General features: G+C 33.2%; 1 protein-coding gene across 1 annotated transcript in view; it reads right to left on the bottom strand.

The window, feature by feature from the left end:
- The window catches only part of ft (cadherin-related tumor suppressor fat), a 761,665-nt gene that overhangs the window by 71,025 nt on the left and 665,336 nt on the right, over positions 1-25,304 (bottom strand). The window contains exon 4 of the mRNA XM_072527280.1: positions 370-571. Within this exon, the coding sequence (XP_072383381.1) occupies positions 370-571 (202 nt within the window). The remainder of the gene's footprint in view (positions 1-369; positions 572-25,304) is intronic.

The raw sequence follows: 25,304 nt of genomic DNA, 5'->3' as shown, positions 1-25,304 counted from the left end.
CATGCTCCGATTGTGATGTCACCTATATTGGTAGAGCATACAGATTATTATCCGACAGATCGTCAGAACATTCTAAACGAGATAACACTTCAGCCTTTTCTCATCACCTAAAATATAACAACCACCATCTCAACCTTCTAGATAATATCATTTGATACACAATATCCAAGAGAAGAATATATTACGTTCAATTTTTTATTAATTTTTTTTAACCACTGAGATTTTCCATTTTATTAAGTAATTTAATTATATATTTACAGATTAGAAAGAAAAAACGCAAATGCTTATGTAATTTTTATAATGGTATAGAAGTAAGTTATAAGGTGTAAGGGGCAATTTTTAATGCCACTAATAATGAATACGACTTACCAGAATCAGCGTCAGTAGCACTAACGGTAACCACAGCAGTTCCGACGGTCACATTTTCGAACACTTCATTGCTGTAGGACATTGGGTCGAAAAGAGGCGCATTGTCGTTGAGATCCAAGACGTTGCAGTACACTGTTAGAGTACTGGATAGCGCAGGATGGCCAGAATCTTGAGCTTGAACGACAAGGATGTAATGCTGAACCTGAAACAATAATAAAACTTTTAAATACTATCTAATTAATCAAAACTCGATTTAAATAATAAATAAATCAATTCTATTGAACTGGTTTGGTCTTCACTTAAAAATTTTGTTGGCTCAAGAAATATTAGCTTCAAATTAAATGACGTTATGGAATTATCCGATGAGTTTTTTGATACATTTACTGTTGAAGAATGGAAAAAAATTGTATTAAAGTCGTTTTAACTGAGGATAACTTTGTATCAAAAGAACCTTTACTTGATGTAGTTTCGATAGCGATTTCGATGAAGATATTTTTATAGCTCGGAAGAATTATGTATCGACCAATGAGAATTGCCATAATTGACAAATAATAATTGATGATATTTAAAGTCCCTCATCACCTTCATGCTTAGATTTTGTTTTATAGTTTGTAGAATTCTTTGGTTTATAAATTTTCTAATATCTATTCGCAAAGCATTCGACATGTCCTCATTAAGTGTCCTCATGTGTTGTAAGTCGGTGTTAATTGCAATTAAAAAACTAATCTAGAAGAATATTAAACTTTACCAACACACATAACAAAAATGGCAACGTTTTTACTTATATGTCCTAAATTCCACTTTATACATGCAATTACGACGTAATTATTTGCGAGTTAAGAAAATATTTTCTTCTATGGAATTATAATTAAAACTATTTTGAAAATAATTCAAGATAATAAACATTTTTAACTTATTTCAAATAGTCATTTACAAAAACTCGGATGGGAATGTCAGCATTTCATTAAAGCCACTTTATTGTGTTTAAGTCTAATAAGTATCCTCGGGCATTTCCTGTCATTGTATCAGAAATTTATAACCGTTTATTCTATGAGTGTATAGTGTAAGAGCTGAAATTATGGAAAAGATAAGTTAGATGCTATAATAGATTATTAAATAAGGATGCTATAAATTTACGCTTATTTAAAGAAGAAAAGTTTAGAAAGTGTAAGGTATTTGTATTAAAAAAGTAAAAAAACATATTAGACGGAGATTTATTACGGAAAAATTTACCACATCCACCATGAGGTGATTAGCGGGAATACGGTGTAGGTATACAACTCGAGTGGGACTGTGGGTCGACTAAATCTGGGGTACGCATTCTGCCCTACTAGCCATTCTACTTCTATTTCAGGATCTCATCTTTGGGGTACGGAGTCAGAATATACGTATAACTTGTTTCTTACATCTTTATTGATGACACATATGTGATATCGTTGACTATACGCAACTAAGATACCATATGTTTAATTACAAATTAGCGAATGACTAAACTACAATAATATTATTAAGTGACCCGATTTGTTTCTGTTTACCTTTTTATAACATCAAGCTTCTATTGCACGTCAACTCGTTACTAGGCCAAGTATATTGATAAAACTGCTGAATCTACAAGGTTAACTTAAAGTGTAATGAAAGTGTTATGAAACAAGACACACATGTTATCCAATACGTGTGCTTTAGTTTTGTATTGAAAAACAATTATTTATCGCAATAGAATATTTTTAATACTTCTAATCTTTTTGGATAACTGTATTTATCTCAGTATTTCTCAGATACGTCTTTATACTACTTTAATACTACACGAATACTTTAAATTTTATAATACAGACCAATACATTTTGTACTATACCTACAAGCTTATTGATATGGTTTGGAATATTAAACACATTTGCGTTCATTTACAAAAAGTGGACAGTCATTTAAAAAATGTTTTGTTTCACAAATTTCACATTAATGGGAATTATCCCTGGTAAACAGCCGCGAGATTTCGACACTCCGTTAAACTTGTTTCAACACTTTTCGATACTTTATGAGCGCACTGGTCTGCTGCTTCGTTTCCATGAAAACCAAAAGTCGGGATCCATATCAAGATAATTCCAGATGTATTATCAAACATTCTACCATATATATATATATATATATATATATATATATATATATATATATATATATATACATATATATATATATACATATATATGTTCGGACAGCTGCGGCTCGTGGCCTAAAAAAGTGGTGAAGATGAGGAAAGCTTGCCGGAGCCAAAAGAAGTTTTGGTACCTACTTCGCGCCCAAATCTCATTAAAAATTCGTTAAAAAAAATGTATAGAGTTTAGGGCCCTAATAACTTGAAAACAGTTTTTTAGGGGACTTATACTAGATACGAATCGTTCTGCTTGTCTGGGGTATTTTAGTTCTGAACCTCGACATTTAATTGAGGGTTTTTTGGCGATTAAAACACCACGCCTGCTAAGACGGGTTGGTGAGTTTCGATTCAGCCTCCCACTCTAAGTCAGATGCTGATTGCAGCCGACCACTCTGGATCAGACGCAGATGTTTAAAATACTGGTTGGTCGACAATGTAAAAGAACATCCCTTTTATCTTCATTTTTCCAATGCCTAAATGGAGTCTCTAATATATTACACACCAAGTCATTAATTTAGCCACCATTTAATATAGTCTTCTGCAGGTCATCATGCAGGGTAGAGTCGATGGCAAAAAGGGTATAGGTAGAAAGAGGAAATCATAGCTGCGAAATATTTGACACTGGACAAACATGACTGTAGACGATTTATTCCATGTTGCAAAAGACAGAGAAATTTTTAGAAATGTGGTCGCCAACCTCCGTTAATGGAGACGGCATAGGAAGAAGAAGAAAAAGAAGTCATTAATTGGATTCATGTCTCTCTAAAATTATTTTTGTCCAAACGAAATCCACGAGAACACTTTATATCCGAAATCCGAAACAAACCACAGAGAAATGTATTAATAAAGTGCACTAAACAAATAAAATTAATACTGTGATTAAACTAAACTAATAAATACTATACTATACTATATAAAAATATCTATATAATGGACTAAATTTCATAATATTGTCAGGGCTATGTATTATACAGGGCTAGTGACACAAGTCAGGACTTGACTGTCAAGTATGTACCGCTAATAAAGCTAGTTGTCTTTTTTAATTTTTAGATTAATTAAAAGAGAATAAATAATTGATTTCAGAATTTAGATATAATAATGTTGTTTTCATTTTTTATTTATTTGTCTCAATTTAATTATATTTTTTTGGTGAACCTCACCTTCACCTACTTCACCTGGCCGGCCGCCGCTATGTTCGGAAAGATTTCCGCGGTTAGTACAATTAAACCTAGAGCTAAGATTAATACTATTATTAAAATTAATATTAAACTCACCAGTCTTCCGGGTTGAACCGCGTCGATATCCATTGGACCGAGCTTTCGACATCCTCTCTGATGTCTTCTTCAGGGCTTCCGAAGACTGACTATAACTACAGTAGTTTAGTGACTAGTGAGTGTAGTAGTGTCTGGCGGCTCGGGAGACTGAGACCTCGGAAGCCCTGAAGAAGACATCAGAGAGGATGTCCAAAGCTCGGCCCAATGGATATCGACGCGGTTCAACCCGGAAGACTGGTGAGTTTAATATTAATTTTAATAATAGTATTAATCTTAGTTCTAGGTTTAATTATATAAAACTTTCTACCGGTGTTGTTCTAAAGGCTGCCAGGACAAGTCGTACTGCTGCATTGTGTATAATATCTAATGGTTTCAGTGTTGTGTCGGGCGTAGATGTATACGTAGTGGAGCCATCATCTATTTTAGATCTAATTATTGCTTTATATAGGTTAATTAGGGAATCATAATCAGAGCCCCAATCACTGTTAGATAATGTTCTTAATGTATTTAATCTTTTATTGCAGGATGCGGAGAATTGATCTTTGTGTTCTTTCCAAGAGAGTTTTTGATCCAACCAAATTCCCATTTATTTTACGTGTGTTATTAACATGATCTCTCAATTATGAAATTTTAATATTAGTTTACTGATAGCATGTTTATTGGGGAAAACCATTTCCACCGTTTTAGATACGAAGAATTCAAATCCCGTGCCATAGGACCATTCTTCTAATTAGTCTTTGAGCTTGACATAAATCACTAATTATTCATCAGCGAAAAGATGAGTTTTCAAAGGATTTTTGTAAATTAGTTATATCAGATTTTTAGATTTTTAGTTATATCGTAACGTCGGACTAATTATAGAACCTTGAGGAGTCCCGTTTTCTTCAATATGTTTTTTAGAAGATGAACTTTGAAAATCTTACTTGAAATGTTTCATGTCTGAAAAAGTTTTTAATTAATTCAAGATTTCGTTTATACGGTAATTTTTTTCGTGTCTTCCTAAAATCAGTAAATGTCATTGTTAAATATGTAAATTTAATATATGCAATCACAGTATATGTGAAATAATATTCACCATCCCTTTGACTAACATAATCAACGAAAAGCACGACTTGTAATAATGAAGAATTACAATTGTCATTTGTGCCTATTTGTAAGTTTGAAACGAGCTAAAATTAATAGGATATTTCCTATAAGATCATAATTTACCTCACCCATCAAAATGTCGGAGCAAAGATGAGACTCGTTCGTTTTACTAAATAGTGATTGTCCCTAGATATAAAATATTGGAATTTGTGCAATATAAGCAATTGGTAACAGATAAAGTAACCTGTTCTTAGTTATGCTGGATACAGAGCAGGATTCAGCGAATATTCAAAACAAAAACTAATTAAATTAAATAAAAAATTACTATTGTTTTATATTTTAACCCCTGTTATTGTTATCGTACATACAATATTGAATAACATTGCCAATTTAATGTGGATGGAAAAGCTAGAGAAAAACAAGTAGTACATCAAAAAATAATCTCTTTTCGACCATACACAACTGATACATGTTTATGTTAAAATCTCTAGTCTACATTAGAACCACAATTAATTATTAGGATACTATTTATTATTCTAATTTGTATCTAATGCTAAAATTATGTATTCACACTTGTATCTACATCAAAATTCAAAAGGTACAAAGATGTATGCATACTTGAGGATTAGTGCTCTAATATTTTTTCCAAATCTCTGTTGTCAGTTTGTGAACTTTCATGCAATTCGACGTCGAAACTCTCACATATGTATCATGTTATTACTATCGGTATCAAAAAACTTTTGGCCAGATAAATATGAAACATTTGTGTTCCTTTCTACATTAATTTTAAAAACATCTCATTCCTTCTGTGGTGAATTTGTTCAATTTGTTCTTTTAAATGTTTCTAGATATACGGTCCCCAGTTTTGTTGAGTTTTGTTGGGTTTAAAATTCACTGTATGAGAAGTAATTCACGCGAAATTTTCTCTTAGATAGTACTTCACCGCAGATAATGACATCCCAGAAGAGATAAAAGGGAGAATTCAGGAAGCTAAAAGATGCATGTATATCCTACACAACACTATTAAATCCACAAGATTAACACGAATCCCAAAAATCAGGATTTATAAAACAGTGAGTAGACTGGTGCTCATGAACGGGTGTGACACGTAGACAATGACAAAAGAAATATAAATAAAAGTCAAATGTTTTAAGAGAAAAATCCTCAGAAGGATCTTCGGAACCAAATACTAACCGCTACCGAATGATAAGAAATGCCGAGGTCAAACAGATATATAACTGATAACTGATATATAACCAAGTAAATCTGAAAGGAGCCCTGACAGGAAGATGACCCTTAGGACGCAAATGAATGGGGTGGAGAGATAACATATGGTCAGATAAGAACAATGGGGCTACCCACCTACCTAACTATAATGGACGACCGTGTGAGATGGTGAGAATGCTAGGAATAATTTAGGCAACTTTTCACAATAAAACCTTTATTTTATAAACACACTTTACACGAAACTGATTGGATTCGCAAAGGGACGAGCCACTTATATTTTTATGAAGACCAAAGGGATAAGCTACCAGAGTTTTATTATTTAATACGCTTTTATTGTATCGGAACTGTAGTTTTTTTAAATAGTTCTCTTATTATAATATGTTTGATATAAAGTAAAAATATATGAATATTTCAAGGCACCGCTGGGCGAATCCTGTCCTTGTAAATTGTATTGACTGACAGAAAAACTGGTGGAAATAAAACCGATTGAGGAAGAGAAGCAGGGGAAGAGCAGAAGAGCGCATATAGTGTTATGTCTAATAAAGTGGACGCCTTGCAACATATTGACGCTGCCTATCCGTAGGTGACAATGCCTACAAAAACTCGTCAACGAATCTATCTGTATTCTATTAATATTATAGAATGCGAACGATTGAGTTAATGTCCTTTTTGAATTTATGTTTATTTTCTTGATATTACCTTTTTCAGAATTGGCTGCTATGTTCAGAGGACGGATGTCAGGTGAGTATGACATATGAGGATTGTTAGATAAATGAACAGTTCGGGACACGAGGAATAGATTTCTAAATTCTTGCTTTACATCAAGAAAAAGTCCGATTGAATAGGAAGTTACATATTTAAATAAAGGTAACGGTGCTATTATTTAAACTACCTACATGTTGCACAGTTAACTCACTTTGCCTGAATGTCGGAAAATATATATTCTGGTAATATGAAAATTGTACCATTAACGGTCGCATTCAGGAACGTCCGCTTACACTAACAAGTCGAATATATTACGCGCACTTGGCTAATCAAAGAACTGGTGTCAAGATCATTTGGAGCAATCCATGTCAGATAAAGTTGTTTTTTTACTTGTATTTTAGTAAGTAGTGTATGAAGTTTCTATAATACAACTGTTATTGGGTCCTATGTGTAAAGTACACACAACCAAACTTATATGGAATCACCCAGTATTTCTTACTAATAATAAGAAATTTATGACAACTTTTTTTGCATATAAGAGATAAAGGTTTTTGTTGGAAATACGATTCATAATTGATAAAATTTGATCAAGTACACATTGAAAAATTTTATAATTTGTGTCAATTTGCAAAACCGAGACGTCAGAGTAAAGTTAAGTTTGTGTTTAAAAAAGGTAATATGCCCTACGTAGGTTTGTCAGATGTTCAGACGAGAAAAATTGTTGCTCTTGTTGAGCAGGGAATGTCACAAAGGCAAATTTCAGCTACGCTACACGTCTCGCAGAGCGTTGTTTCAAAAATATATGCAAGATTTTTAGAATTGGGTACACTCAAGAACAGGCCTAGAGAAAGTCGTCGTAGAGTAACTAGTGATCGACAAGACCGGTTTTTAGGTCAAATAGCTAGAAGAAATGTAACCTCTTCTCATCCGGAGCTCCAAAGGCAACTTTTTCAGACTACAGGTATTGACATTTCAGTTGAAACAGTACGAAAGAGACTTCGTTCTCAAAATTTATTTAGCAGGAGGCAGTTGAGGGTTCCCGAGTTATCCAGACAGAACAAAATTGATCGGCTGAATTGGTGTCTGGAACACCAGAACTGGAAAAATGAAGATATGAAGATAGAAAATGAAGATTGGCAAAATGTCCTTTTTTCAGATGAAACCAGAATTGGCCTGAGATCAGATGACCGTCGAATTCGGGTTTTTAGAGATCGTAGCAGACCAGCTAGACTGCAAACTGCCAGATCCGTTCCAAAATATAAAGGAGGAACTGTAATGTTTTGGGGAGGTATTATGATGGGAGAAAAAACACCTTTGCGTCCCTTACGGCAAAGTTTAACGGGTCGCCGGTATATCAATTTGGTACTATGGGGTACTGGTGCAGTGGGAAATAGTGTTTCATTTTCATGCACGATAATGCTCCTCCACATAACAGCAGAGTTGCCACAGACTTTCTCGAAACTGAAGATGTCACTGTTCTGAGCTGCCTTGCCGGCTCACCTGATATTAATCCCATTGAGCATGTGTGGAACCTCATTAAAAGAAGGATTAGAGCTCGAAGGGATAATCCAGGTAATGGGAATCAGCTCATTTAAGCCGCTCTAGAAGAATGGGCAAACTTACCTCAAGAACAAGTTGACGATTTGATTAGAAGCATTTCCCGTCGGATTAAAGCTTGTATTAGAGCTAGAGGTGGCAACACTGACTATTAAAATGAACAACAAGACTGTATCTTTCTTTAGTCAACCATTGCAATGTTTTCATTTGTTCGTGTTTTTTTTTGCGCTTTTTGTTAATTTCAAGCATTTGTAACATTTTTTGATAGTAATTAAACTGGTTTAGTATAAAATGTAGTTCATTTTCCATTACAAAAAATTTAGTAATACTTTACAAAATTGGAAATACTGGGTGATTCCATATAAGTTTGGTTGTGTGTATAATACTTCCCTTAACACTTTTTGTAATGTTCTGTGTCATTAAGTGAATTAGAATGAGAGATGATTAGAAATATAGGTTAAGAAAAAGGGGTTATGGTGCCGATGCACATGGTACAAAGGTGCAATGTTTAAGTAGTATGTATTGACATTGAGTATAAAATAAAGCTAAGGAGCAAAGAGTTTGAGGGTTTTAATCTACAATCCGACACGGTAGCAGGGCGTGGTCAATCAAGGGTGTATATCTCTTATTAAAAACCCAGACCACTCTATAGAAATAAAATATGGCAAGTAAGTAAAGAATACATTTAATATTGAACTTTTGAACGGGGCCAATTATTCTGCATGGAAATATAGAATTAAAGTACTTTTCTAAAGTAAAGTCTTTAATTCTATAGAAATATAGAATTAAAGAAATATAATTATACAGAAAAGTCACAAAAGTTAGCAGCGAAACAGAAAGGTAGAGCTTATAGGTTAATAATTGTACAATATAGAGATGACAATCATTAGAGGTTATATATAGAGGTTATATATATAGAGATGTTCGATATAAACCAACAGCTTATAATATGTGGCATGCTTTGCAAGAACGATATGAAAAAGAGGATTATCTGGACAATTGATTTGGAAAAAGGAATTAATATCTATGTAATTAAACGAGGTCGATGATCTGAAGCAGGTTTTTAGTGAGTTCAATGATGTAACAAGATAATTGAAAGCAAGGGGAGCGGAAATCAGGGACGAATGTAACTTACTATTCTATATGCCATCATTCTTCGAAACAGTTATTGCAATTTTAGAAAATTTAGATCCAAAAGAGTTAATAATTGAATTGACAAGGAAAAAACTTCGAGCAGAAGTGAAAAGAAAGAAAGCATCTTCATCCAAAATCCAGTACTACAAAATATCAAAAACCAGCAGTTTTTTTTTAATGAAAACCGTAGTTTGTTACAGCTGTCACAAGTCAGGGCATATGCAAAAGTATTGTAGAGTGAATGCAGAGACATATAATAGAGAGGTCAAATGAGAGGAAGTGTCAGAGGTAAGAGTTTTAGAGGCCAGAGAGGAATTAGTGGTCACCAATCAAGACTGAGATCTTTAAACCAAGGAAATTACATCTATATGGGAGACAACAGTTACAATCAGGAAAGTAATGTATGTTTTTTGACTGATTCATGTTAAATGAGATTCTGAGGTATGTAGAAATAAAGATAAATTATTGTTTTATATATATTCAGGATGCACAGATAACTTAGTAAACAATAAATCCTATTTTCAAAATTATTTAGGACACATTTGTCACGAAAAACTAAGAAAACTTATAAAAAATAAAATGGTTGAGGGCGTGGTGAATGTTAAATTAAGCAAAGTTGAATTTTGTAAAGCATGTGTTAAAAGTAATTAGAAATAATTCATACAGATGTAGTAGGACCAATTACTCCACTCCAAGTGATGATGGAGGAAAATATTTTGTAACTTTTATTGATGGTTTTTTAAGTTTTTGTTTTGTGTATATTATTAAAGGTAAAAATAAGGTTGTAAAATGTTTTAGAGAATATATGAATATGGTACAATTAAAATTCAATAAAAGGATTGAGACTTTAAAATGTGATAATGGGGGAGAATATATTTCAAATAAATTAAACAGTTATGAAGAAAGAATGAAACATGGATAGATTGTACCATACCATATACTCCAGAACATAATGGAAAAGCAGAACGATTCAATACGAGTTTAATTGATAAATCAAGAGTAATGACAGAAGAAGCTAAAATGTCAAAAACATTCTGGAATGAAGCAATAAGGGTTGCAGCATATATTTTAAATCGAACTCCGAACAATCATTTAAATAACGTGAAAACTGCTGAAGTATGGAATATGGAATATGGAATATGAAAATATTGGGATGCACTGCATATGTACATGTACCTAAACAATTCAGAGAAAAGTTTGATGCTAAATCAGAAATAATGATTATGATAGGACACACAAATACAGGGTACAGATTGTGGAATGTAAATGAACAAAAAGTAGTAACTGCTAGAGATGTACTTTTTTATGAAAACGATTTTTGTCATAAGAAAAACAAGGCACAGATACAAATTAATGAAGAGCAAAATGATGAAATTAAGGAAGAACGTAGAAGTATAAAAGAAGATAATAGTGATGATTAAATAGAAGAATATGAGAGTACAAGTAAACAAAACAGAGAAAATGTAATTTTATCTGAAGGGCACAAAAGAAATACAGTTTTATGGAAAGGGTTCCAGAGACAGTAGAAGAGTCAGAAGATAGGGAAGATAAGAATTTATGGATAAAAGAAATGGAGATAGAAACAGAATTAATTGAGAAAAATAATACATGGACAGAAGTGGAGAAAATGCCAAACAAGATAGAGATTTTAATACTTTTCTTCAGAAAGGGAAACAAATCAACACTAGAATACAACAGAATGGCATATTTATGTTTCATGGACCTGGTGAAGGCATTTGAGAAAGTTCAAACACATTTTTTTGTTTTAGTTGATTTAGTTGATTATTGTATTAGGGTTTGTTTCTTTATGTTCTCAAATATTGTATTTTTAGTTTTATGTACTTCTAGGACAATTCATTGCAGATTTCACATTCTTTTTTTCGTGCTCCCATGTAAATTGGCGTATCCAGAAAATAAAAATGTACTTTTTATAACTATTTTTCAAGAATCACCGAAGCTAAATAGAAGGAAACTGTTAATTAAAATTTTAAATTGCCTTATGGTAATGCATTAGTCGTAGCATCAAAATTCAATCAGCAAAAACACGCCATTTTATTATAACCGTGTTCAGTTACTGCTTGTTTCAGCGAGCTCCTTGAAAAGACTTAAGACAATGCACATATAAAATGTACGAATTTGCCACGGTGGCGAATTCGAAAAAGAAATTCCCATTCGCCCCATCGATATGGGTCTTAGTAAATTCAGACGAAATCGTTCAGCTCACGTATTTTCATTATGCATATACTTTACCATTCAACTGCTATACGGACGAAGAATTCGTATGTTTGAATAGTCATAAAACCACAGCTAGACATTGGCGAACATCGAAATCATTTCTTGGGGAATACTATTAAATTAACATCAGCTTCTATAGAAATTCCATTTGCCCCAAAACCAAAACACCAAATTAATAATAGTAGAAGACTTTTTTTACTGACTTAAATATAATATGAAAATTTCTCTATGTGAGACATTATGAAAAATGAACAATATAAATTACGCAACTGTAATATAGAAAGCAATTGATGTTTCTATTTTTGTCGTATCCAGTTTAAATCTGCCGATACGGTTTCTTCTTCTTCTTGAAGTGTCTATATGGCGTTTTTGACTTTATGTATACCTGCTCGAAACAGTTCAGCGATCGTTATAGTTATTGAACTAAGCTCTTAGGTATAGTGGCAGGAAATACGCCGTCTTCCCGGGCCTCTCTTACAAACTATTTTCCCTTCAAAACCTTCCTCATTATTTCTTAAATGTCCAAAGTACTCTAATTTTCGTTTTTTTTTCGTTCTTTTCCCATTTTGTGGGAGCTTCAGAATTTGTTACTCAATCAAACCATGAGACCCATAGTACATTGTACCTATGCACATTGACAACAAGATATGTATACCTCTCGACTTTTTTAATATGTTAATTGTTTACCAATAGTTGAGTATTTAATATTGGATCTTTTTTATATTCATTAAAGATTGTAGCCCATCCATACTATGTTTATTGTCAGCAAATCTGATGTTGAGTCTTTGTTCGCTCACTATACTTCACCGTAGACTTTAATAGACGGACATGACTTATTGATAACAAAAATGAGCTTTTTAAAGCCGCATCATAATGAAACGTTTAGAAGAATTTCGGCGAAACTTTAGAGCCCGAAACCGGTCATCATCAATCACTTTGTGGGTAAAGACCTTTTATATATATTATATATATATATATATATATATATATATATATATATATATATATATATATATATATATATATATATTGTTTTGTAAATAAAAAAGCATTTATTGGGTTTGCTTACTGCCATCGGATCTAAAAATAACTCATTTTTTTATGGTAAACGAATTATGGATCCGTGTGTAAATGAGTGTAAAATTAGAAAAACCACGTTAACTCCAGTAACCATATCCTGGTTATATTAGAAATCATAAATCAGTGCTTTGAAGAAATAGGATTATCAATTTCTGACACAAAAATAGAGATGTGTTACTTTCACAAAAACATAGAGTTCCACAAGGCAATCTTAATGTGGGAAAATTTAATTTCCCCATAAAAAACTGTATTAAGTATCTTGGTACCTATCTAGACAGGAAATTGTTATGGAAAGATCACATTCATCAAATTGTTACAAAATCAAAAAACTCAATAAACATTTTAAGAGCTTTCTGTAAAACAAATTGTGGAGCAGTCCCAAATATTGCTTTGATGTTTTACTGTAATATGATCGGGCCGATTTTCGATTATAACTGTCATTTATTTGATCAGCGGCCCATACATATCTAAACAAACTTGAAGTTAAAAAAAAAATAAATGCCTGAGATTATGCCTAGGTTATTTAAAATCCACTCCAGTCCAAATAATGGCAAATGAAGCGATGAAACCTCCATTGCATTTACGCCGCCAATTCTTTAGTGACAAATTTATTTTGATATTTTTAGGGCAAACCTCGTATCCGCTGGCAAAAAATATTGAATAAACTTATAAACACAAGCAGTGTAAGCTCCTATAAAATTAGTTTTGTTAAGTTTAGTTTATTTGTTAATCAAAAAATAAAATCCCTAAATTTCACTACAGTCTACCGCTCTGCTAACATACCACCTTAATCGCATATTTGACTGGAATATATTTCCGAGAATTTACACCTTTGTTTTAACAAACAGTTCGTTGGGACTATAACGTGCAAGTATAATAAAAGATTTGTTATTTCTATCACCAGCTGGTTAGTGTGCGTCAAGATGAGAACGACTTTTTGTAGACAATAGTCGGCGCGATTATCTCGGCCTCTTTCTCAATGGTATCCTAGAGAAAAGTCAGATCTGTATGCTGAAGTATTTACTCTCATTTAGTAATAAAAGACAAGGTTTGTTTTTATGTCGACTTTTAACATGGTTGGGCGATAATGAACAATATACTTGATAATAAATTCACATAATGAGTATAAGAGAAGTATGGAAATCCTGAGAATTTCATTTCTTATTTTTATGTTTCATTCTGTATGAATTTTTATACAGGAAGTATTAATGTCACAAATTTTTTCAGTATTCAGTAAAGTCATTCCCGACATTACTTTCAATGTGCCTCCAGTAAGTTGTCCTCCTTTACTACTCTATTTGTTGTCATTCGGCTTATATGATCGTTCCATTCTACTCTTCTATTTCTTACCCAGTTCTTGATGTTCTCCACCTTGCATCTACGTCGTATATCTGTACTTCTAGCTCTGTCCCATAGTGTCTTACCATCAATTTTTCTAAGTGTTTTTATCTCTGCTGTTTCTACCATCATTTTTGTCCTCTCTGTGTCAGGTCTTGTTTCTGCCGCGTATGTCATTATTGGTCTGATAACTGTTTTATAAATTCGGCCTATCGTTTCTTTCCCGATATTTTTATTTCTCCATATTGTTTTATTTATGCAGCCTGCGGCTCTGTTTGCTCTATTTACCTGATCTTCCACTTCGGTTTCGAGCTTTCCATAGCTAGATAATGTGAAGCCTAGATACTAAAACTCCATCACTTGTTCTATTATCTGACCTTCCAGCTCCAATTTACGTCTTAGTAAATGTGCTGTTGTAATCATGCATTTTGTCTTTTTTGAGGAAATTAACATGTTAAATTGGTGCAACATACGTTGTAAATCATCTTCACTTTGAGAGAGTAGTATTGCGTCGTCAGCATAGCAGATTATTTTAAGTTGTTTTTCTCCCAAAACCCTCCTCCTTGAACAATTCGCCTTCCTTCTACTGACACCAGCCTAAAGAAATCAGAAACAACAGCAAGTCAAATTAATCAAGAATTTCTTAAAATATTAAGCAAATATGGTAGCTGTTTTACGGTTTATACCGATGCCTTCAAAAACGAAGACGAAACTGGGGCAACGATCTACTCATCAGACTACACAGCAGCCTACAAATTACCTTTATATACAACAACATTCTCTGCTGAACTCTTTGTCATACTAAAACTACTAGTTCTGATAGTAAACAAAAATATTGAGACAAATATCATTATTAAAGATTCTCTCAGCTCAATAATGGCATTAAACCAACTCTACTGTAATCATCCACTACTCCTTCTCATTAAAAAGGAACTAAAATATGCAGAAAATAAAAATTTTAACGTTAATTTTATCTGTGTACTGTCACATACTGGAATCGAAGGAAACGAGGTTGTAGACAAAATTGCAAAAAATGCACCTACTAACCCAGACGCAGAAGAGAATATAAAAACTCTATACACCGACGTGAAAATATATTTTAAAGAAGAGACTACAATGTGGCAGAATACATGGAAGAACTCCTCAATCAAGCTGTACGAAGTTGATATCAACCATCAAACAATTCTAAAATTAAAAAATAGAAGAGAACAGTAACCTTCACTCGCCTTCGGATATTCTGAAGTTAGACAACTATACCTACGAATACGCCTCCACCTTTCCCTACCTAGGCTCAATAATAAATGACAGCAAAAACGTCAGTCAAGAAATACAAGCACAGATTGTTGTAGTGTAGTAAGCTTAGAATCTACAAAACAGCAATGAGATCAGTGGTAACATATGGATATGAAACGTGGACTCTTTCAACCACTGATGAAAATCAATAGAGAATATTTGGGCGTAAAATATTAAGCAAGATATTTGGACCAACCCATTGTAGCCATAGTTTGTGAAGAATAAAAATAAACTAGGAGCTGGATGAATGAATGCAGAGCACAGATATCGTTAGATTTGTAAAGTCACAAAGACTAAACTGGCTTGGCCAAATAATACCAGATAATCGAACTGTAAAAGTAATCCAGAAATGGAACCCTCAAGCAAATAGGAAAAGAGGAAGGCCCCGCAAAAGGTGGATAGACGATGTAGAGGAAGATCTTAAAACCATAAACATCAGGCAGTGACGAAGAACGAAGGAAAGTATCTAAATGGAAGAACGTTGTCAAGCAGGCCAAGACCCACAAAGGGTTATAGTGTCATTAGAAGAAAAAGAAGAAGACTTACTAAAACGTGCTGATAAACCTGTACGTCTTAACAGTAAAACGTTGTTTATTGAAGTGTTCTAAGTATGAAGTGAATAACATACCACCAACATTAAATAGTGCTCTTGGAAAATATATTTTGGCATTTCTCAGAGACTGTAATCTTTTATTACAAATCTACTATTTTAGTTTGTATAAATTTAGGGCTACTTCTAATTATCTATTATTGTAAGTTCTAATTGTGTAACACAATCCATACAAGCTAATGATCCTGTGTGGTTGATGCGTCATATAAGAAAAAAACGGACTGATTTAAACGATTCCAGCGATGATTGTAAATTGTGAACGATTGTGTTTATGAAAATGGATCACGTAATATGACATTATGATATGATGTACTCGAAAATGTTTCCCTTTATCTATAAATAATTACGGTTTTAAAGTTAAAACAATATTTATCAATCAGTAATAATTTCAAATATACAAAAATGTTGCCAAATCCGATTTAATATTATATTTTAATTTAATCTATTTTGTACATATCTTTCTCTATTTTGTACATATCTTCAACAATTTAACTTATTGGGGGCCGTACTTATTTTTTTGATGCCACTGATTCGTCAGGTTAGGTATTACTGTTTCGAGAAATTCTCCCCACTGCATATGAAACCAGCTGTAGATTGGAGCAGCATTTTTGTTCGGTAATATTAAAATTGCCTTTCGTCAACTAATTAGCTACCATTGATTTCAATAATTTAATTTAAATTGTCTTCATTAAAACTTTATTCTTCTCGTTTATCTTGTCACACTGAATACAACCCTTACTTCACTTTTTTCTACATTGGAAAGATAGATAAACAAACAAGTACGACCGAATGATTTGTTCCTCGGGTATCTTGCTAGCGTCGTCCACAAACAAAAAAAAGAAAGGTACAAAAATAACTTGATTCGTATACCGCTTCTGTAAATAAGTTTGTTATACAACACAAACACTATTTTACTAGCAAACCCTTCTCGATGCGACGTTTCAAGTAAAATACCGGAATAAGCTTACCATCTATTAAAAATTTTTCTACTGTTACCGATTGAGTATGGTCTGTGTTTACCACCGATAGGCCTGTCGCAACGAGCGGTTTTAAAAGAGTTATATCTCATTTAATCGGTGTCTTTCCGAGATTTTTTGTTGCCATGTATATCGCATCAGAATTTTTTATCTGTACGTAGTTCATTTACTTTTTACGTAATATTCTGCATTTATTAGCTAGAAGTATATGCAAAATGCAATAACTACCCTACAATAAAATACCTGTAATAAAAACATAGAAATCATCTATAGTATTATAAGATTTTTTATTCAATTGTTAGGTTGGTAGTGATGAGCTTATTTGCGTTTGAGCAAAATGGACTCATTTTCGGTATTGTCATTTTGGTGACTAAATACGGTTGTAAAAGTATGCTAATAGAATCAGACAAACTATAAAAGAGCATTTTCATATGACAAGCGCTTGACGCGCGTGTTGTAAACGTACGTTTACAACTATATACTCCGCTGGCGCCAGACTGTTGGCAACGCGGTTTAATGCGCGCTTTGAGATCATTTTCTCGCGGTTTTCTGTGTTAGGGCCCTGTTATACGAGCGCTAACGTCGTCGCGTTATCAGCGCTGCGTTAGCGTCGACCCAATCGAACTCCGCGTTATCCCGACGGAAAGTGATGCTAGCACGGCCTGCGTAGCAACTACAGTCACGTATAACTTGAAAATATACGCTTTCATCGCATATATGCCGTCATCAACGTGACAACATTCAACTAAACTGTAGGCTGCCCTAGATAAGAGCTTGTCATGTGACCCTGCTCTTAAAGAGCAATTAAATTATTCAAATGATGTTAGTTTCATAGTGTTGATGTTTCTAGATACGTGTCAGGCTAGTTATTTGGTCGATAGAGCATGGAAGGGACTTATTCCTCCCGCACCATATCAGTATAGTCATAACCGTTTATAGTTTACTGAATAGTAAATCTCATTAAAGTCGACTGGATGATCAGCAGTTAGAATTCTCTACAGGAAATTTAAAAACCGTTCTTTATAGATATTTACTTGGGAGAGAATAATTTAGTGGGAAATTTGGATCTGTCTGAGAAAAATAGCTCTCTAGAATTACAGAATCAATTTAGTACATCCTAACCTATTGAACGATATCGTTATATGAAGACACTGTCAGTTTTCTGAATGGTAAAGGTTACGCCACAAATGCTTACAAACTTAAGTATATCATTTGAAAACCGGTTTAAGAAAAAAATGGCTCAAATAAAAGCTGTAGATTTTATAGATACTTAATTTTCGAGTTTCTAAATTAATACATCAAAAATTTACCGAGATAATTTAATCTTTCTTCGTTTTCTTCTTCTTTCTCTTTATAAGCTATTCTGCTTGTTCATTAGCGAATTAATACCTATAAAACTGTAAAACTGATTGTAACCGTAAAATACCGCCGTTAACATGCAGAGGAGAACTTTCTGAGCCCCGTTTTTTTTTTGGTTTTTTTTTATAGAATTGAGTCGCACTAGAAAAATTTGCAATATTTCGCCTTCTATGGCAAGCACAATATTAATTTCTTTTTAAACTGGGGTAACTCGAACAAATAATAAGAACTGGTCTGCATTCATCTCGCGGAAAAATCAGAAAATGTCGGAAAAATAAATAAATAAATTTTTTCCATACAGTTATTGTATTTGACTATTACTGCTTAAGAAATATTTAAAGTTTAATAATTAATGTATATTATTTACATAAATATATAATATTAATTATAAATTAATACTCCAATTGTGTTTATTTAAATGAAAATATGAAATTATTTATTTTTTTAAAAGTGTTTACACTCTTTTAATAAACGGTTTTAAAATAAGTTTTGAAACGAATCTTTTTGTACTGTACAAGAAGAATTAATAATAATTATTATATATATTAAATAAATTATATACATTAATCAATAAAATTAAATAAAAATAATAGTAATCATTAACTTTTTTAAAAAAGAAAAAGAAAAAACTCAACTAATTGATTTTTCCAGGATTTTCCGATTTTTTCGGGAGGTATATAGTATATAGGAGGAGTATATAAGATTAAAATAGCATATTCTTCTTATTTTAATCAGCTACCACAATTTAAAAAAGAAAATCAGGCTACTGTGTGCCATAGGAACCGACATATTTCAAATTTTTTCAGCCCACTCTAAAAAAACGGACCTCAGAAAGTTGTCCCCTTCACTTTAACGTGGCGATATTTTAGGAGTACCACCACTTTAACAGGTTATACCTTTTAACTTCTTCTCATTATGATGGCGACATAAAATACAGGGTGATGCATTCAAAAATACTGACCAAATAATGAATTCGTGTTTTGACTTACCCTGTATTAGATTTAAAGAGAAAAATCAAGTATTTTTATGAATTTTGACCAATATTTAATAACTATGGCTGCAACAAATCGTTGCTTTTGTACCACTTCTTAATTATACCGTGCGTTAAACTTGTTACGATTTTCATTGAAATTTAGTTATAATTTTTTAAATACCCTGTATAACACAAAACAACTTTGTATTCTTACAACGACGAAATTTTAAATTTAAAATAAAATACAGGGTTTATCATAAAAAAACATATCTTTGATTCAGTACATTCTAATGGAACACCTTGTATATTTGTAACTAAGTGTGATGCGTGATAAGTTGAGATGCTATGTTTTCTCTGTGTTGTTGTACGGGGCGGAGGCATGGACGCTTACAGACACCACTATTAAAAAACTTGAAGCATTTGAGATGTGGCTTTATAGAAGAATGCTGAGAATATCATGGACAGCAAGGATCACGAACAAGGAAGTTCTAGAAAAAATGAAGAAGGAACCAGAGATTGTGTTTACGATCAAACGCATAAAATTGCAATATCTGGGACACGTTATGAGAAATCAGCACCGTTACTCCCTGCTGCAGTCTATATTGCAAGGTAAAGTCAAAGGTAAGCGAGGACCCGGTAGAAGGAGAATATCATGGCTGCGGAATTTAAGAACATGGTTTAAGAAAACCTCAACGGAGCTGTTTCGAGCCGCAGCGAGCAAGGTCATGATTGCCAATATGATTTCCAACATCCGAAACGGATAGGAACCAGAAGAAGAAGAAGAAGAAGTGTGATGCTCACAGCTACCTCCTATTTTTGTAAATAACTCTTTTTGGTATCTCCTATAATACCGGGTATAACAGGTTTTGCCACAAAGTTGATTACCCTGTATAAGATCTGTGTGTTCTTTATAATTTATCGGAATCTGTTAAATTTGTAATTACAAATTAGGTTGAAGTGTTATTGCGAGTAAAGCATAGACGAAAAGATCAGCTTGTTACAAGCTAACAATGTTTTTCTGAGTCTTTTCTTATTTTATTCTGGTCTATTTGTAGTGTCATATTATTCAGTGTGAGTTGAATTGCGATTCTGCTGTAGAAAACACGGTAAAATGAACGTAAATGTTTCAGGCACTTCGTCAATCCATTCATTCATTCTCTTTTCAGGTTTTTGAATTTAGATTTGTCCGTTTTTTTAAACCGAGTAAAGTAGCTTTGTAGAAATAGCTTATATAACTCCTATATCTTCAGATGTTCGTAAGATATATATTTTTTTACCATTTTTATTTTTTTTTTCTATACTATAGGCTCTTGTTTATGGGTATTCTTAATATTAAGTTCATTCTACTACATCTAAATATTGTAATTAATTTTTTAGAGTAACATATATTAGTAAACAATAGATTTAACATTGAATTCTGTTTTTAGATGTAAAAACAGACCACAAACTGGACTACGGTCAGTTCCAGTCTCAATGACAAGAGACACTCAATCATAGGTGGTCTTGTTTATACAGAAAAACGTCGAGCAATCATAAGTCAGACATTTTTCCAAAGAGTCGTCATAGTTTTGAGTACGATATAGGCACGAGGCGAACTTGACAATAGTTTGGTCTTTTTGTTCGGTTTATTTTTGTAATGTCGGTATATCGAGTTATTCATGAAATATTCTGTCTCGGTGAAGTCAACAAGGATGGCGTTAGTTCATGAAGAATAATACTTTTCGACCAGCGGCGTGGTAGTTTTTTACAGACTAAATTACTACATTGTCGTCTTCATTCATCTCTTTTTTTTGTATAGCAAAGCTAATATATATATATATATATATATATATATATATATATATATATATATATATATATATATATTTATATATATATATATATATATATATATATATATATATATAGATGTTATTGAAAAACATATAAAAACTAACCAACACCAAAGTGAGACACTTACATTAATAAAAGAACAGAGGTAAAAACTAACATGTGATGTCTCGTTGCTTACTGTCAATAATATCTATATAATTAGGTTTACATGAGCGTATCTTTGCTTTGGCGTTATTGTCAAAAGAGGCAAAGTGAAGATATGTTACAACTTTAAGATAACGCCAAGGATACGCCCATGTAAACATAATTATATATTAATAACAGTAAGCAATGAGACATCAGATGCCAGTTTTTACTCTCTGTTTGTTTATTAATGTCCTATTGTTCAATATTTTCACACTGCGTTCCCTATTGATCATTGGAACGCGGAGATGAGTTTGGAGGCTGAGAACTTTACCTCCCAGTGTGTACTTCCCTTTTTACTGGAGAACTCACATGCTCATCTGGCACAGTCTAAGGAAGTTTGATATACTAACGATACTGCAGTCGCGGCAAAACATAGGAACTTGGATATGGCTGTAAGAAATCTACAGACGGCACTGGATACGATAGAAGAATGGATTATCCGATTGAAAATAGTAATCAATCCAGAAAAGACCCCAGGGGTTATCTTCAAAAAGAGCACGAAACGACGCTAAATACCTAAGAGTCATAATGGACCAATGTTTAACATTCACACCACATGTTAACGCGATAGTCCAGAAAACAGCAACGGCTAAAGACGCAAAAGAGGACTCACAGTTAGCTATGAAAACAAAATTAAGACTGATAAACAGCATCATACTACCAATAATTACATATGCATATCTTGCATGGGGACACACAAGTCACAGCAACAAAAAGAAGATTCAAGGAACACATAACAACCGCCTTAGAAAAGCTGCAAAGGTGTCCAACTGAACAGTCTCTATTAAAAAACCTTAAACGAATAAGGATACTGGAGAAAAATGCCAGAACAAAATTTGCTGTGTTACAAGATCATCCAAACCGGATTCTACGAGAGATATTAAGGTATGTGTACCATAGATGGAAGCCCAGAAGACCAAAACAACAAAACTAGCAAACATATTGTTGCAGTTTCGCAACGATATATAAACATTTATAAAATATTAACAGACTTTTTGTTAGTTTTGATTCTCCCCGTAGTATATTTAAACGAGATTGGGTATAGAAGGGCACAGCGGCACAGAACTAATTTAAAAGACGAGTCATCTGCGAAATCACACCAGACGTGTGTGTGATATAAGGGACGAATTCCATCTACAAAATCATAGTCGAGTTTTATCTCTCAAACCACACAGATGTGTGTTTGTGTGGATTAGGGGTACCTGACACACTTAATAGAGCGTAGGTAATCGTAGCTCGATCAAAAAAAGACAAGGCGCTCACCTTAGGCATGGCAGCGTGTTTACTTATCTTGATTTTATGTTTCAGACAGTCTACATAAACAAATCTACAAAAAACACAGAAAACCGCTTCGGCCACCAAAAAATTAATAAAACACTAATAAAAGGTGCGAGCTACAAAAAATACTAACAAAACCCGAAAAACGGACAAGAGGGGCTCACATCCTCGAGCATCGGGGTCCGAGCAAGCAATACAGATCGATGATAAATCGCTAGAGATAGCCGGAATAGAGCGTCTTACGCTGGCCTGCATTGTTCGGGGTAGGATTTTGTGTGGGAGGCCTTGTACCCAGGACTTGGACACGCACGACATGACAAGCACCTTGCTGATAAGAGTGCCTCTATAGCGCATCGTAGTGCTAACGGGGGGTAAGTGGATGGTCTGGAGCATTGGGCTGGAGTGATTTCTATTTACACGAGTTAATTCACACACGAAGATTATAAGATATTCACGAGATATAACAAATTATATCACCTCATGTTATACCTCATAATTTTAAAAAATTGCTTCAATGTTCACGCTTTATAAATGATATCACGAAATCAAGCTGTTATTTAAAATATTCACTGTATTGCATAAATATTATGAAGGGAAATTTTGTTTTTTTTTCTGTTTTAAAAAACAATTATTTTTATTTGATTTATTTACATAAAGTACCTCGACAAATATGGCCATTGGTGCAGCAACTCTAATATTAGATAATTTTTTCAATCAAATTAAAATGTTAAATTATAAAGCAAAATTGTATAGTCATTAATTGTGGCAATATGCTTTATATATGTTTTATACAACCGTTGACTTCTCAAAACGTGTATTTTGGCCTTTCCAATAGAACACCACTGACCTACAAGGACGTTAAGTTCTCCTAACCCGGTCGTCTCAATCATAAATATTTTTTCCTCGGTCGTAACAGAGTTATAAAGCCGTTTTTTTGCGATCAAACGTTTTGCATCACGCACAACAATTGTAGTCGAATTCGATTTTCTAATATCGGTACACAAAGTGGTCGGCTTTATTGGTTAATGAAAAAGCGGCAATTAAGAAGTAAGAAAGAGAAGAAGAGGTAAGAACTTGTTTAATCGAGTAAGAAGACGACGTATCAGCGCCAGTATGGAATATCAATTAAATTCTTTACCGCACACGGGGAGTGGATAAAGTGTCTGAAAAAATGCCAAATGTAATCCCACCTGCTATAACTACGGAGACTTAGAAAAAGTGTCATCGTCGCTATTTCACTTAGCAAACAGCGTTTCATTTCGTCTTGGTTTTTGTTTTCAAGTTACGATCATTTATAGAATGTAGACAAAGAACAAAGAATATAATACGTATTACATACCATAGTATATATGGTTATGTTATGTAGTGTTTTTGTCTTATGCTGTTTTATCCTGCTGATTTTATTTATATTTTATGGTGTTTTTCCTACCTTATAGCGTGCACGTTATTGTCTGTGTTATAAAATGTTGTATGAGTTGTAATGAGCAGGCCTTGGAATAAACCTTCCTCCTTTCGGACGGTTAGTCATTCCCACAAAAATTATTCAAAATACACGTAAATAAATACTACATAACCTAACTTGTTATACCTGATTATCGGATTTCTTTAAAACATAATTTTAAACGACATAAAATAGTTTACAACCTGTTTATCAACTTGTGGTTACTTTTGTAAAATAAGTAAAAAAGTTACTTGTCAGTAATGTAATAAAATTCATAAACAAGGTCATTCAAAGTCAAATCTCACCTAAAACGGTCAACCATATGTTGCATCACTTTGAGGCATTCGATCGCAGATGGCAAACACTTCTGCTAGACCTATACAAACTGGTATAGAGTTTTGGACTTTTGATGGGTTTCATGGATAAATGGAAGATGTACAATAAGGAGCACATTTCTTAAAAAAAAAACAGCCAAGAACGAATCTTTACACGACAGTCAATTAGTTGACGATCAATTATATAGCTGGCTGACTTTCTACCTCACCAACCAATAAATTTTCTCGGCCGAATAAGATTTATCTACATAATAGACTGTTCAATAAGTTTTGAGGTTCGATAAGAAAAACACAATTTTATGGTTTGGAATAAACTTTATTATTCAGTATAGTCTCCCTGAACATCAATGCACTTGTTCCAACAAGATTCCAATTTATAAATTGCATCCTTGAAGTGGGAATCTGGAGGGACTATAAAATACGCTTCCACAGCTGTTCACGGATTCATCAACAATTCCAACTTTAATTTACGTTTTTTATCCATTGGCAAAATGCCCATATGACACAGTGCTTTGTCCTGATGAAAAAATATTTTTTTTCTTCCACAAACCCTTTTTTTTACGAATTTTTTTCTTCGTCTGGTTAAAAAGGTTATAATAATATTCAGAATTTATTGTTTTACCAATTTGCAGGTAATCCACAAACAAAATTCCTTTCGTATCTCAAAAAACTTATGCTAACACCATCTCGGCCGATTTTTGGAGAGGAACTGGTTTTGGAGTCGAAGAACCAGGTTAAAACCACTCTCTAGTCTCTTAATTTGACTTAGCATTATGGAGATAGGCCCAAGTCTCATCCGTAGTAATCAATCGATGCACAAAATCCACTTTTTCCTTTGAAAAATGCTCTAAATGTTGCTCAGAAA

The sequence above is a fragment of the Diabrotica undecimpunctata genome, chromosome 3, assembly GCF_040954645.1.
Source record: "Diabrotica undecimpunctata isolate CICGRU chromosome 3, icDiaUnde3, whole genome shotgun sequence".
In the NCBI taxonomy this organism is placed as follows: domain Eukaryota; kingdom Metazoa; phylum Arthropoda; class Insecta; order Coleoptera; family Chrysomelidae; genus Diabrotica; species Diabrotica undecimpunctata.
Note: the sequence above shows the minus strand (reverse complement) of the source record. Positions and strands in the feature narration are given on the sequence as shown.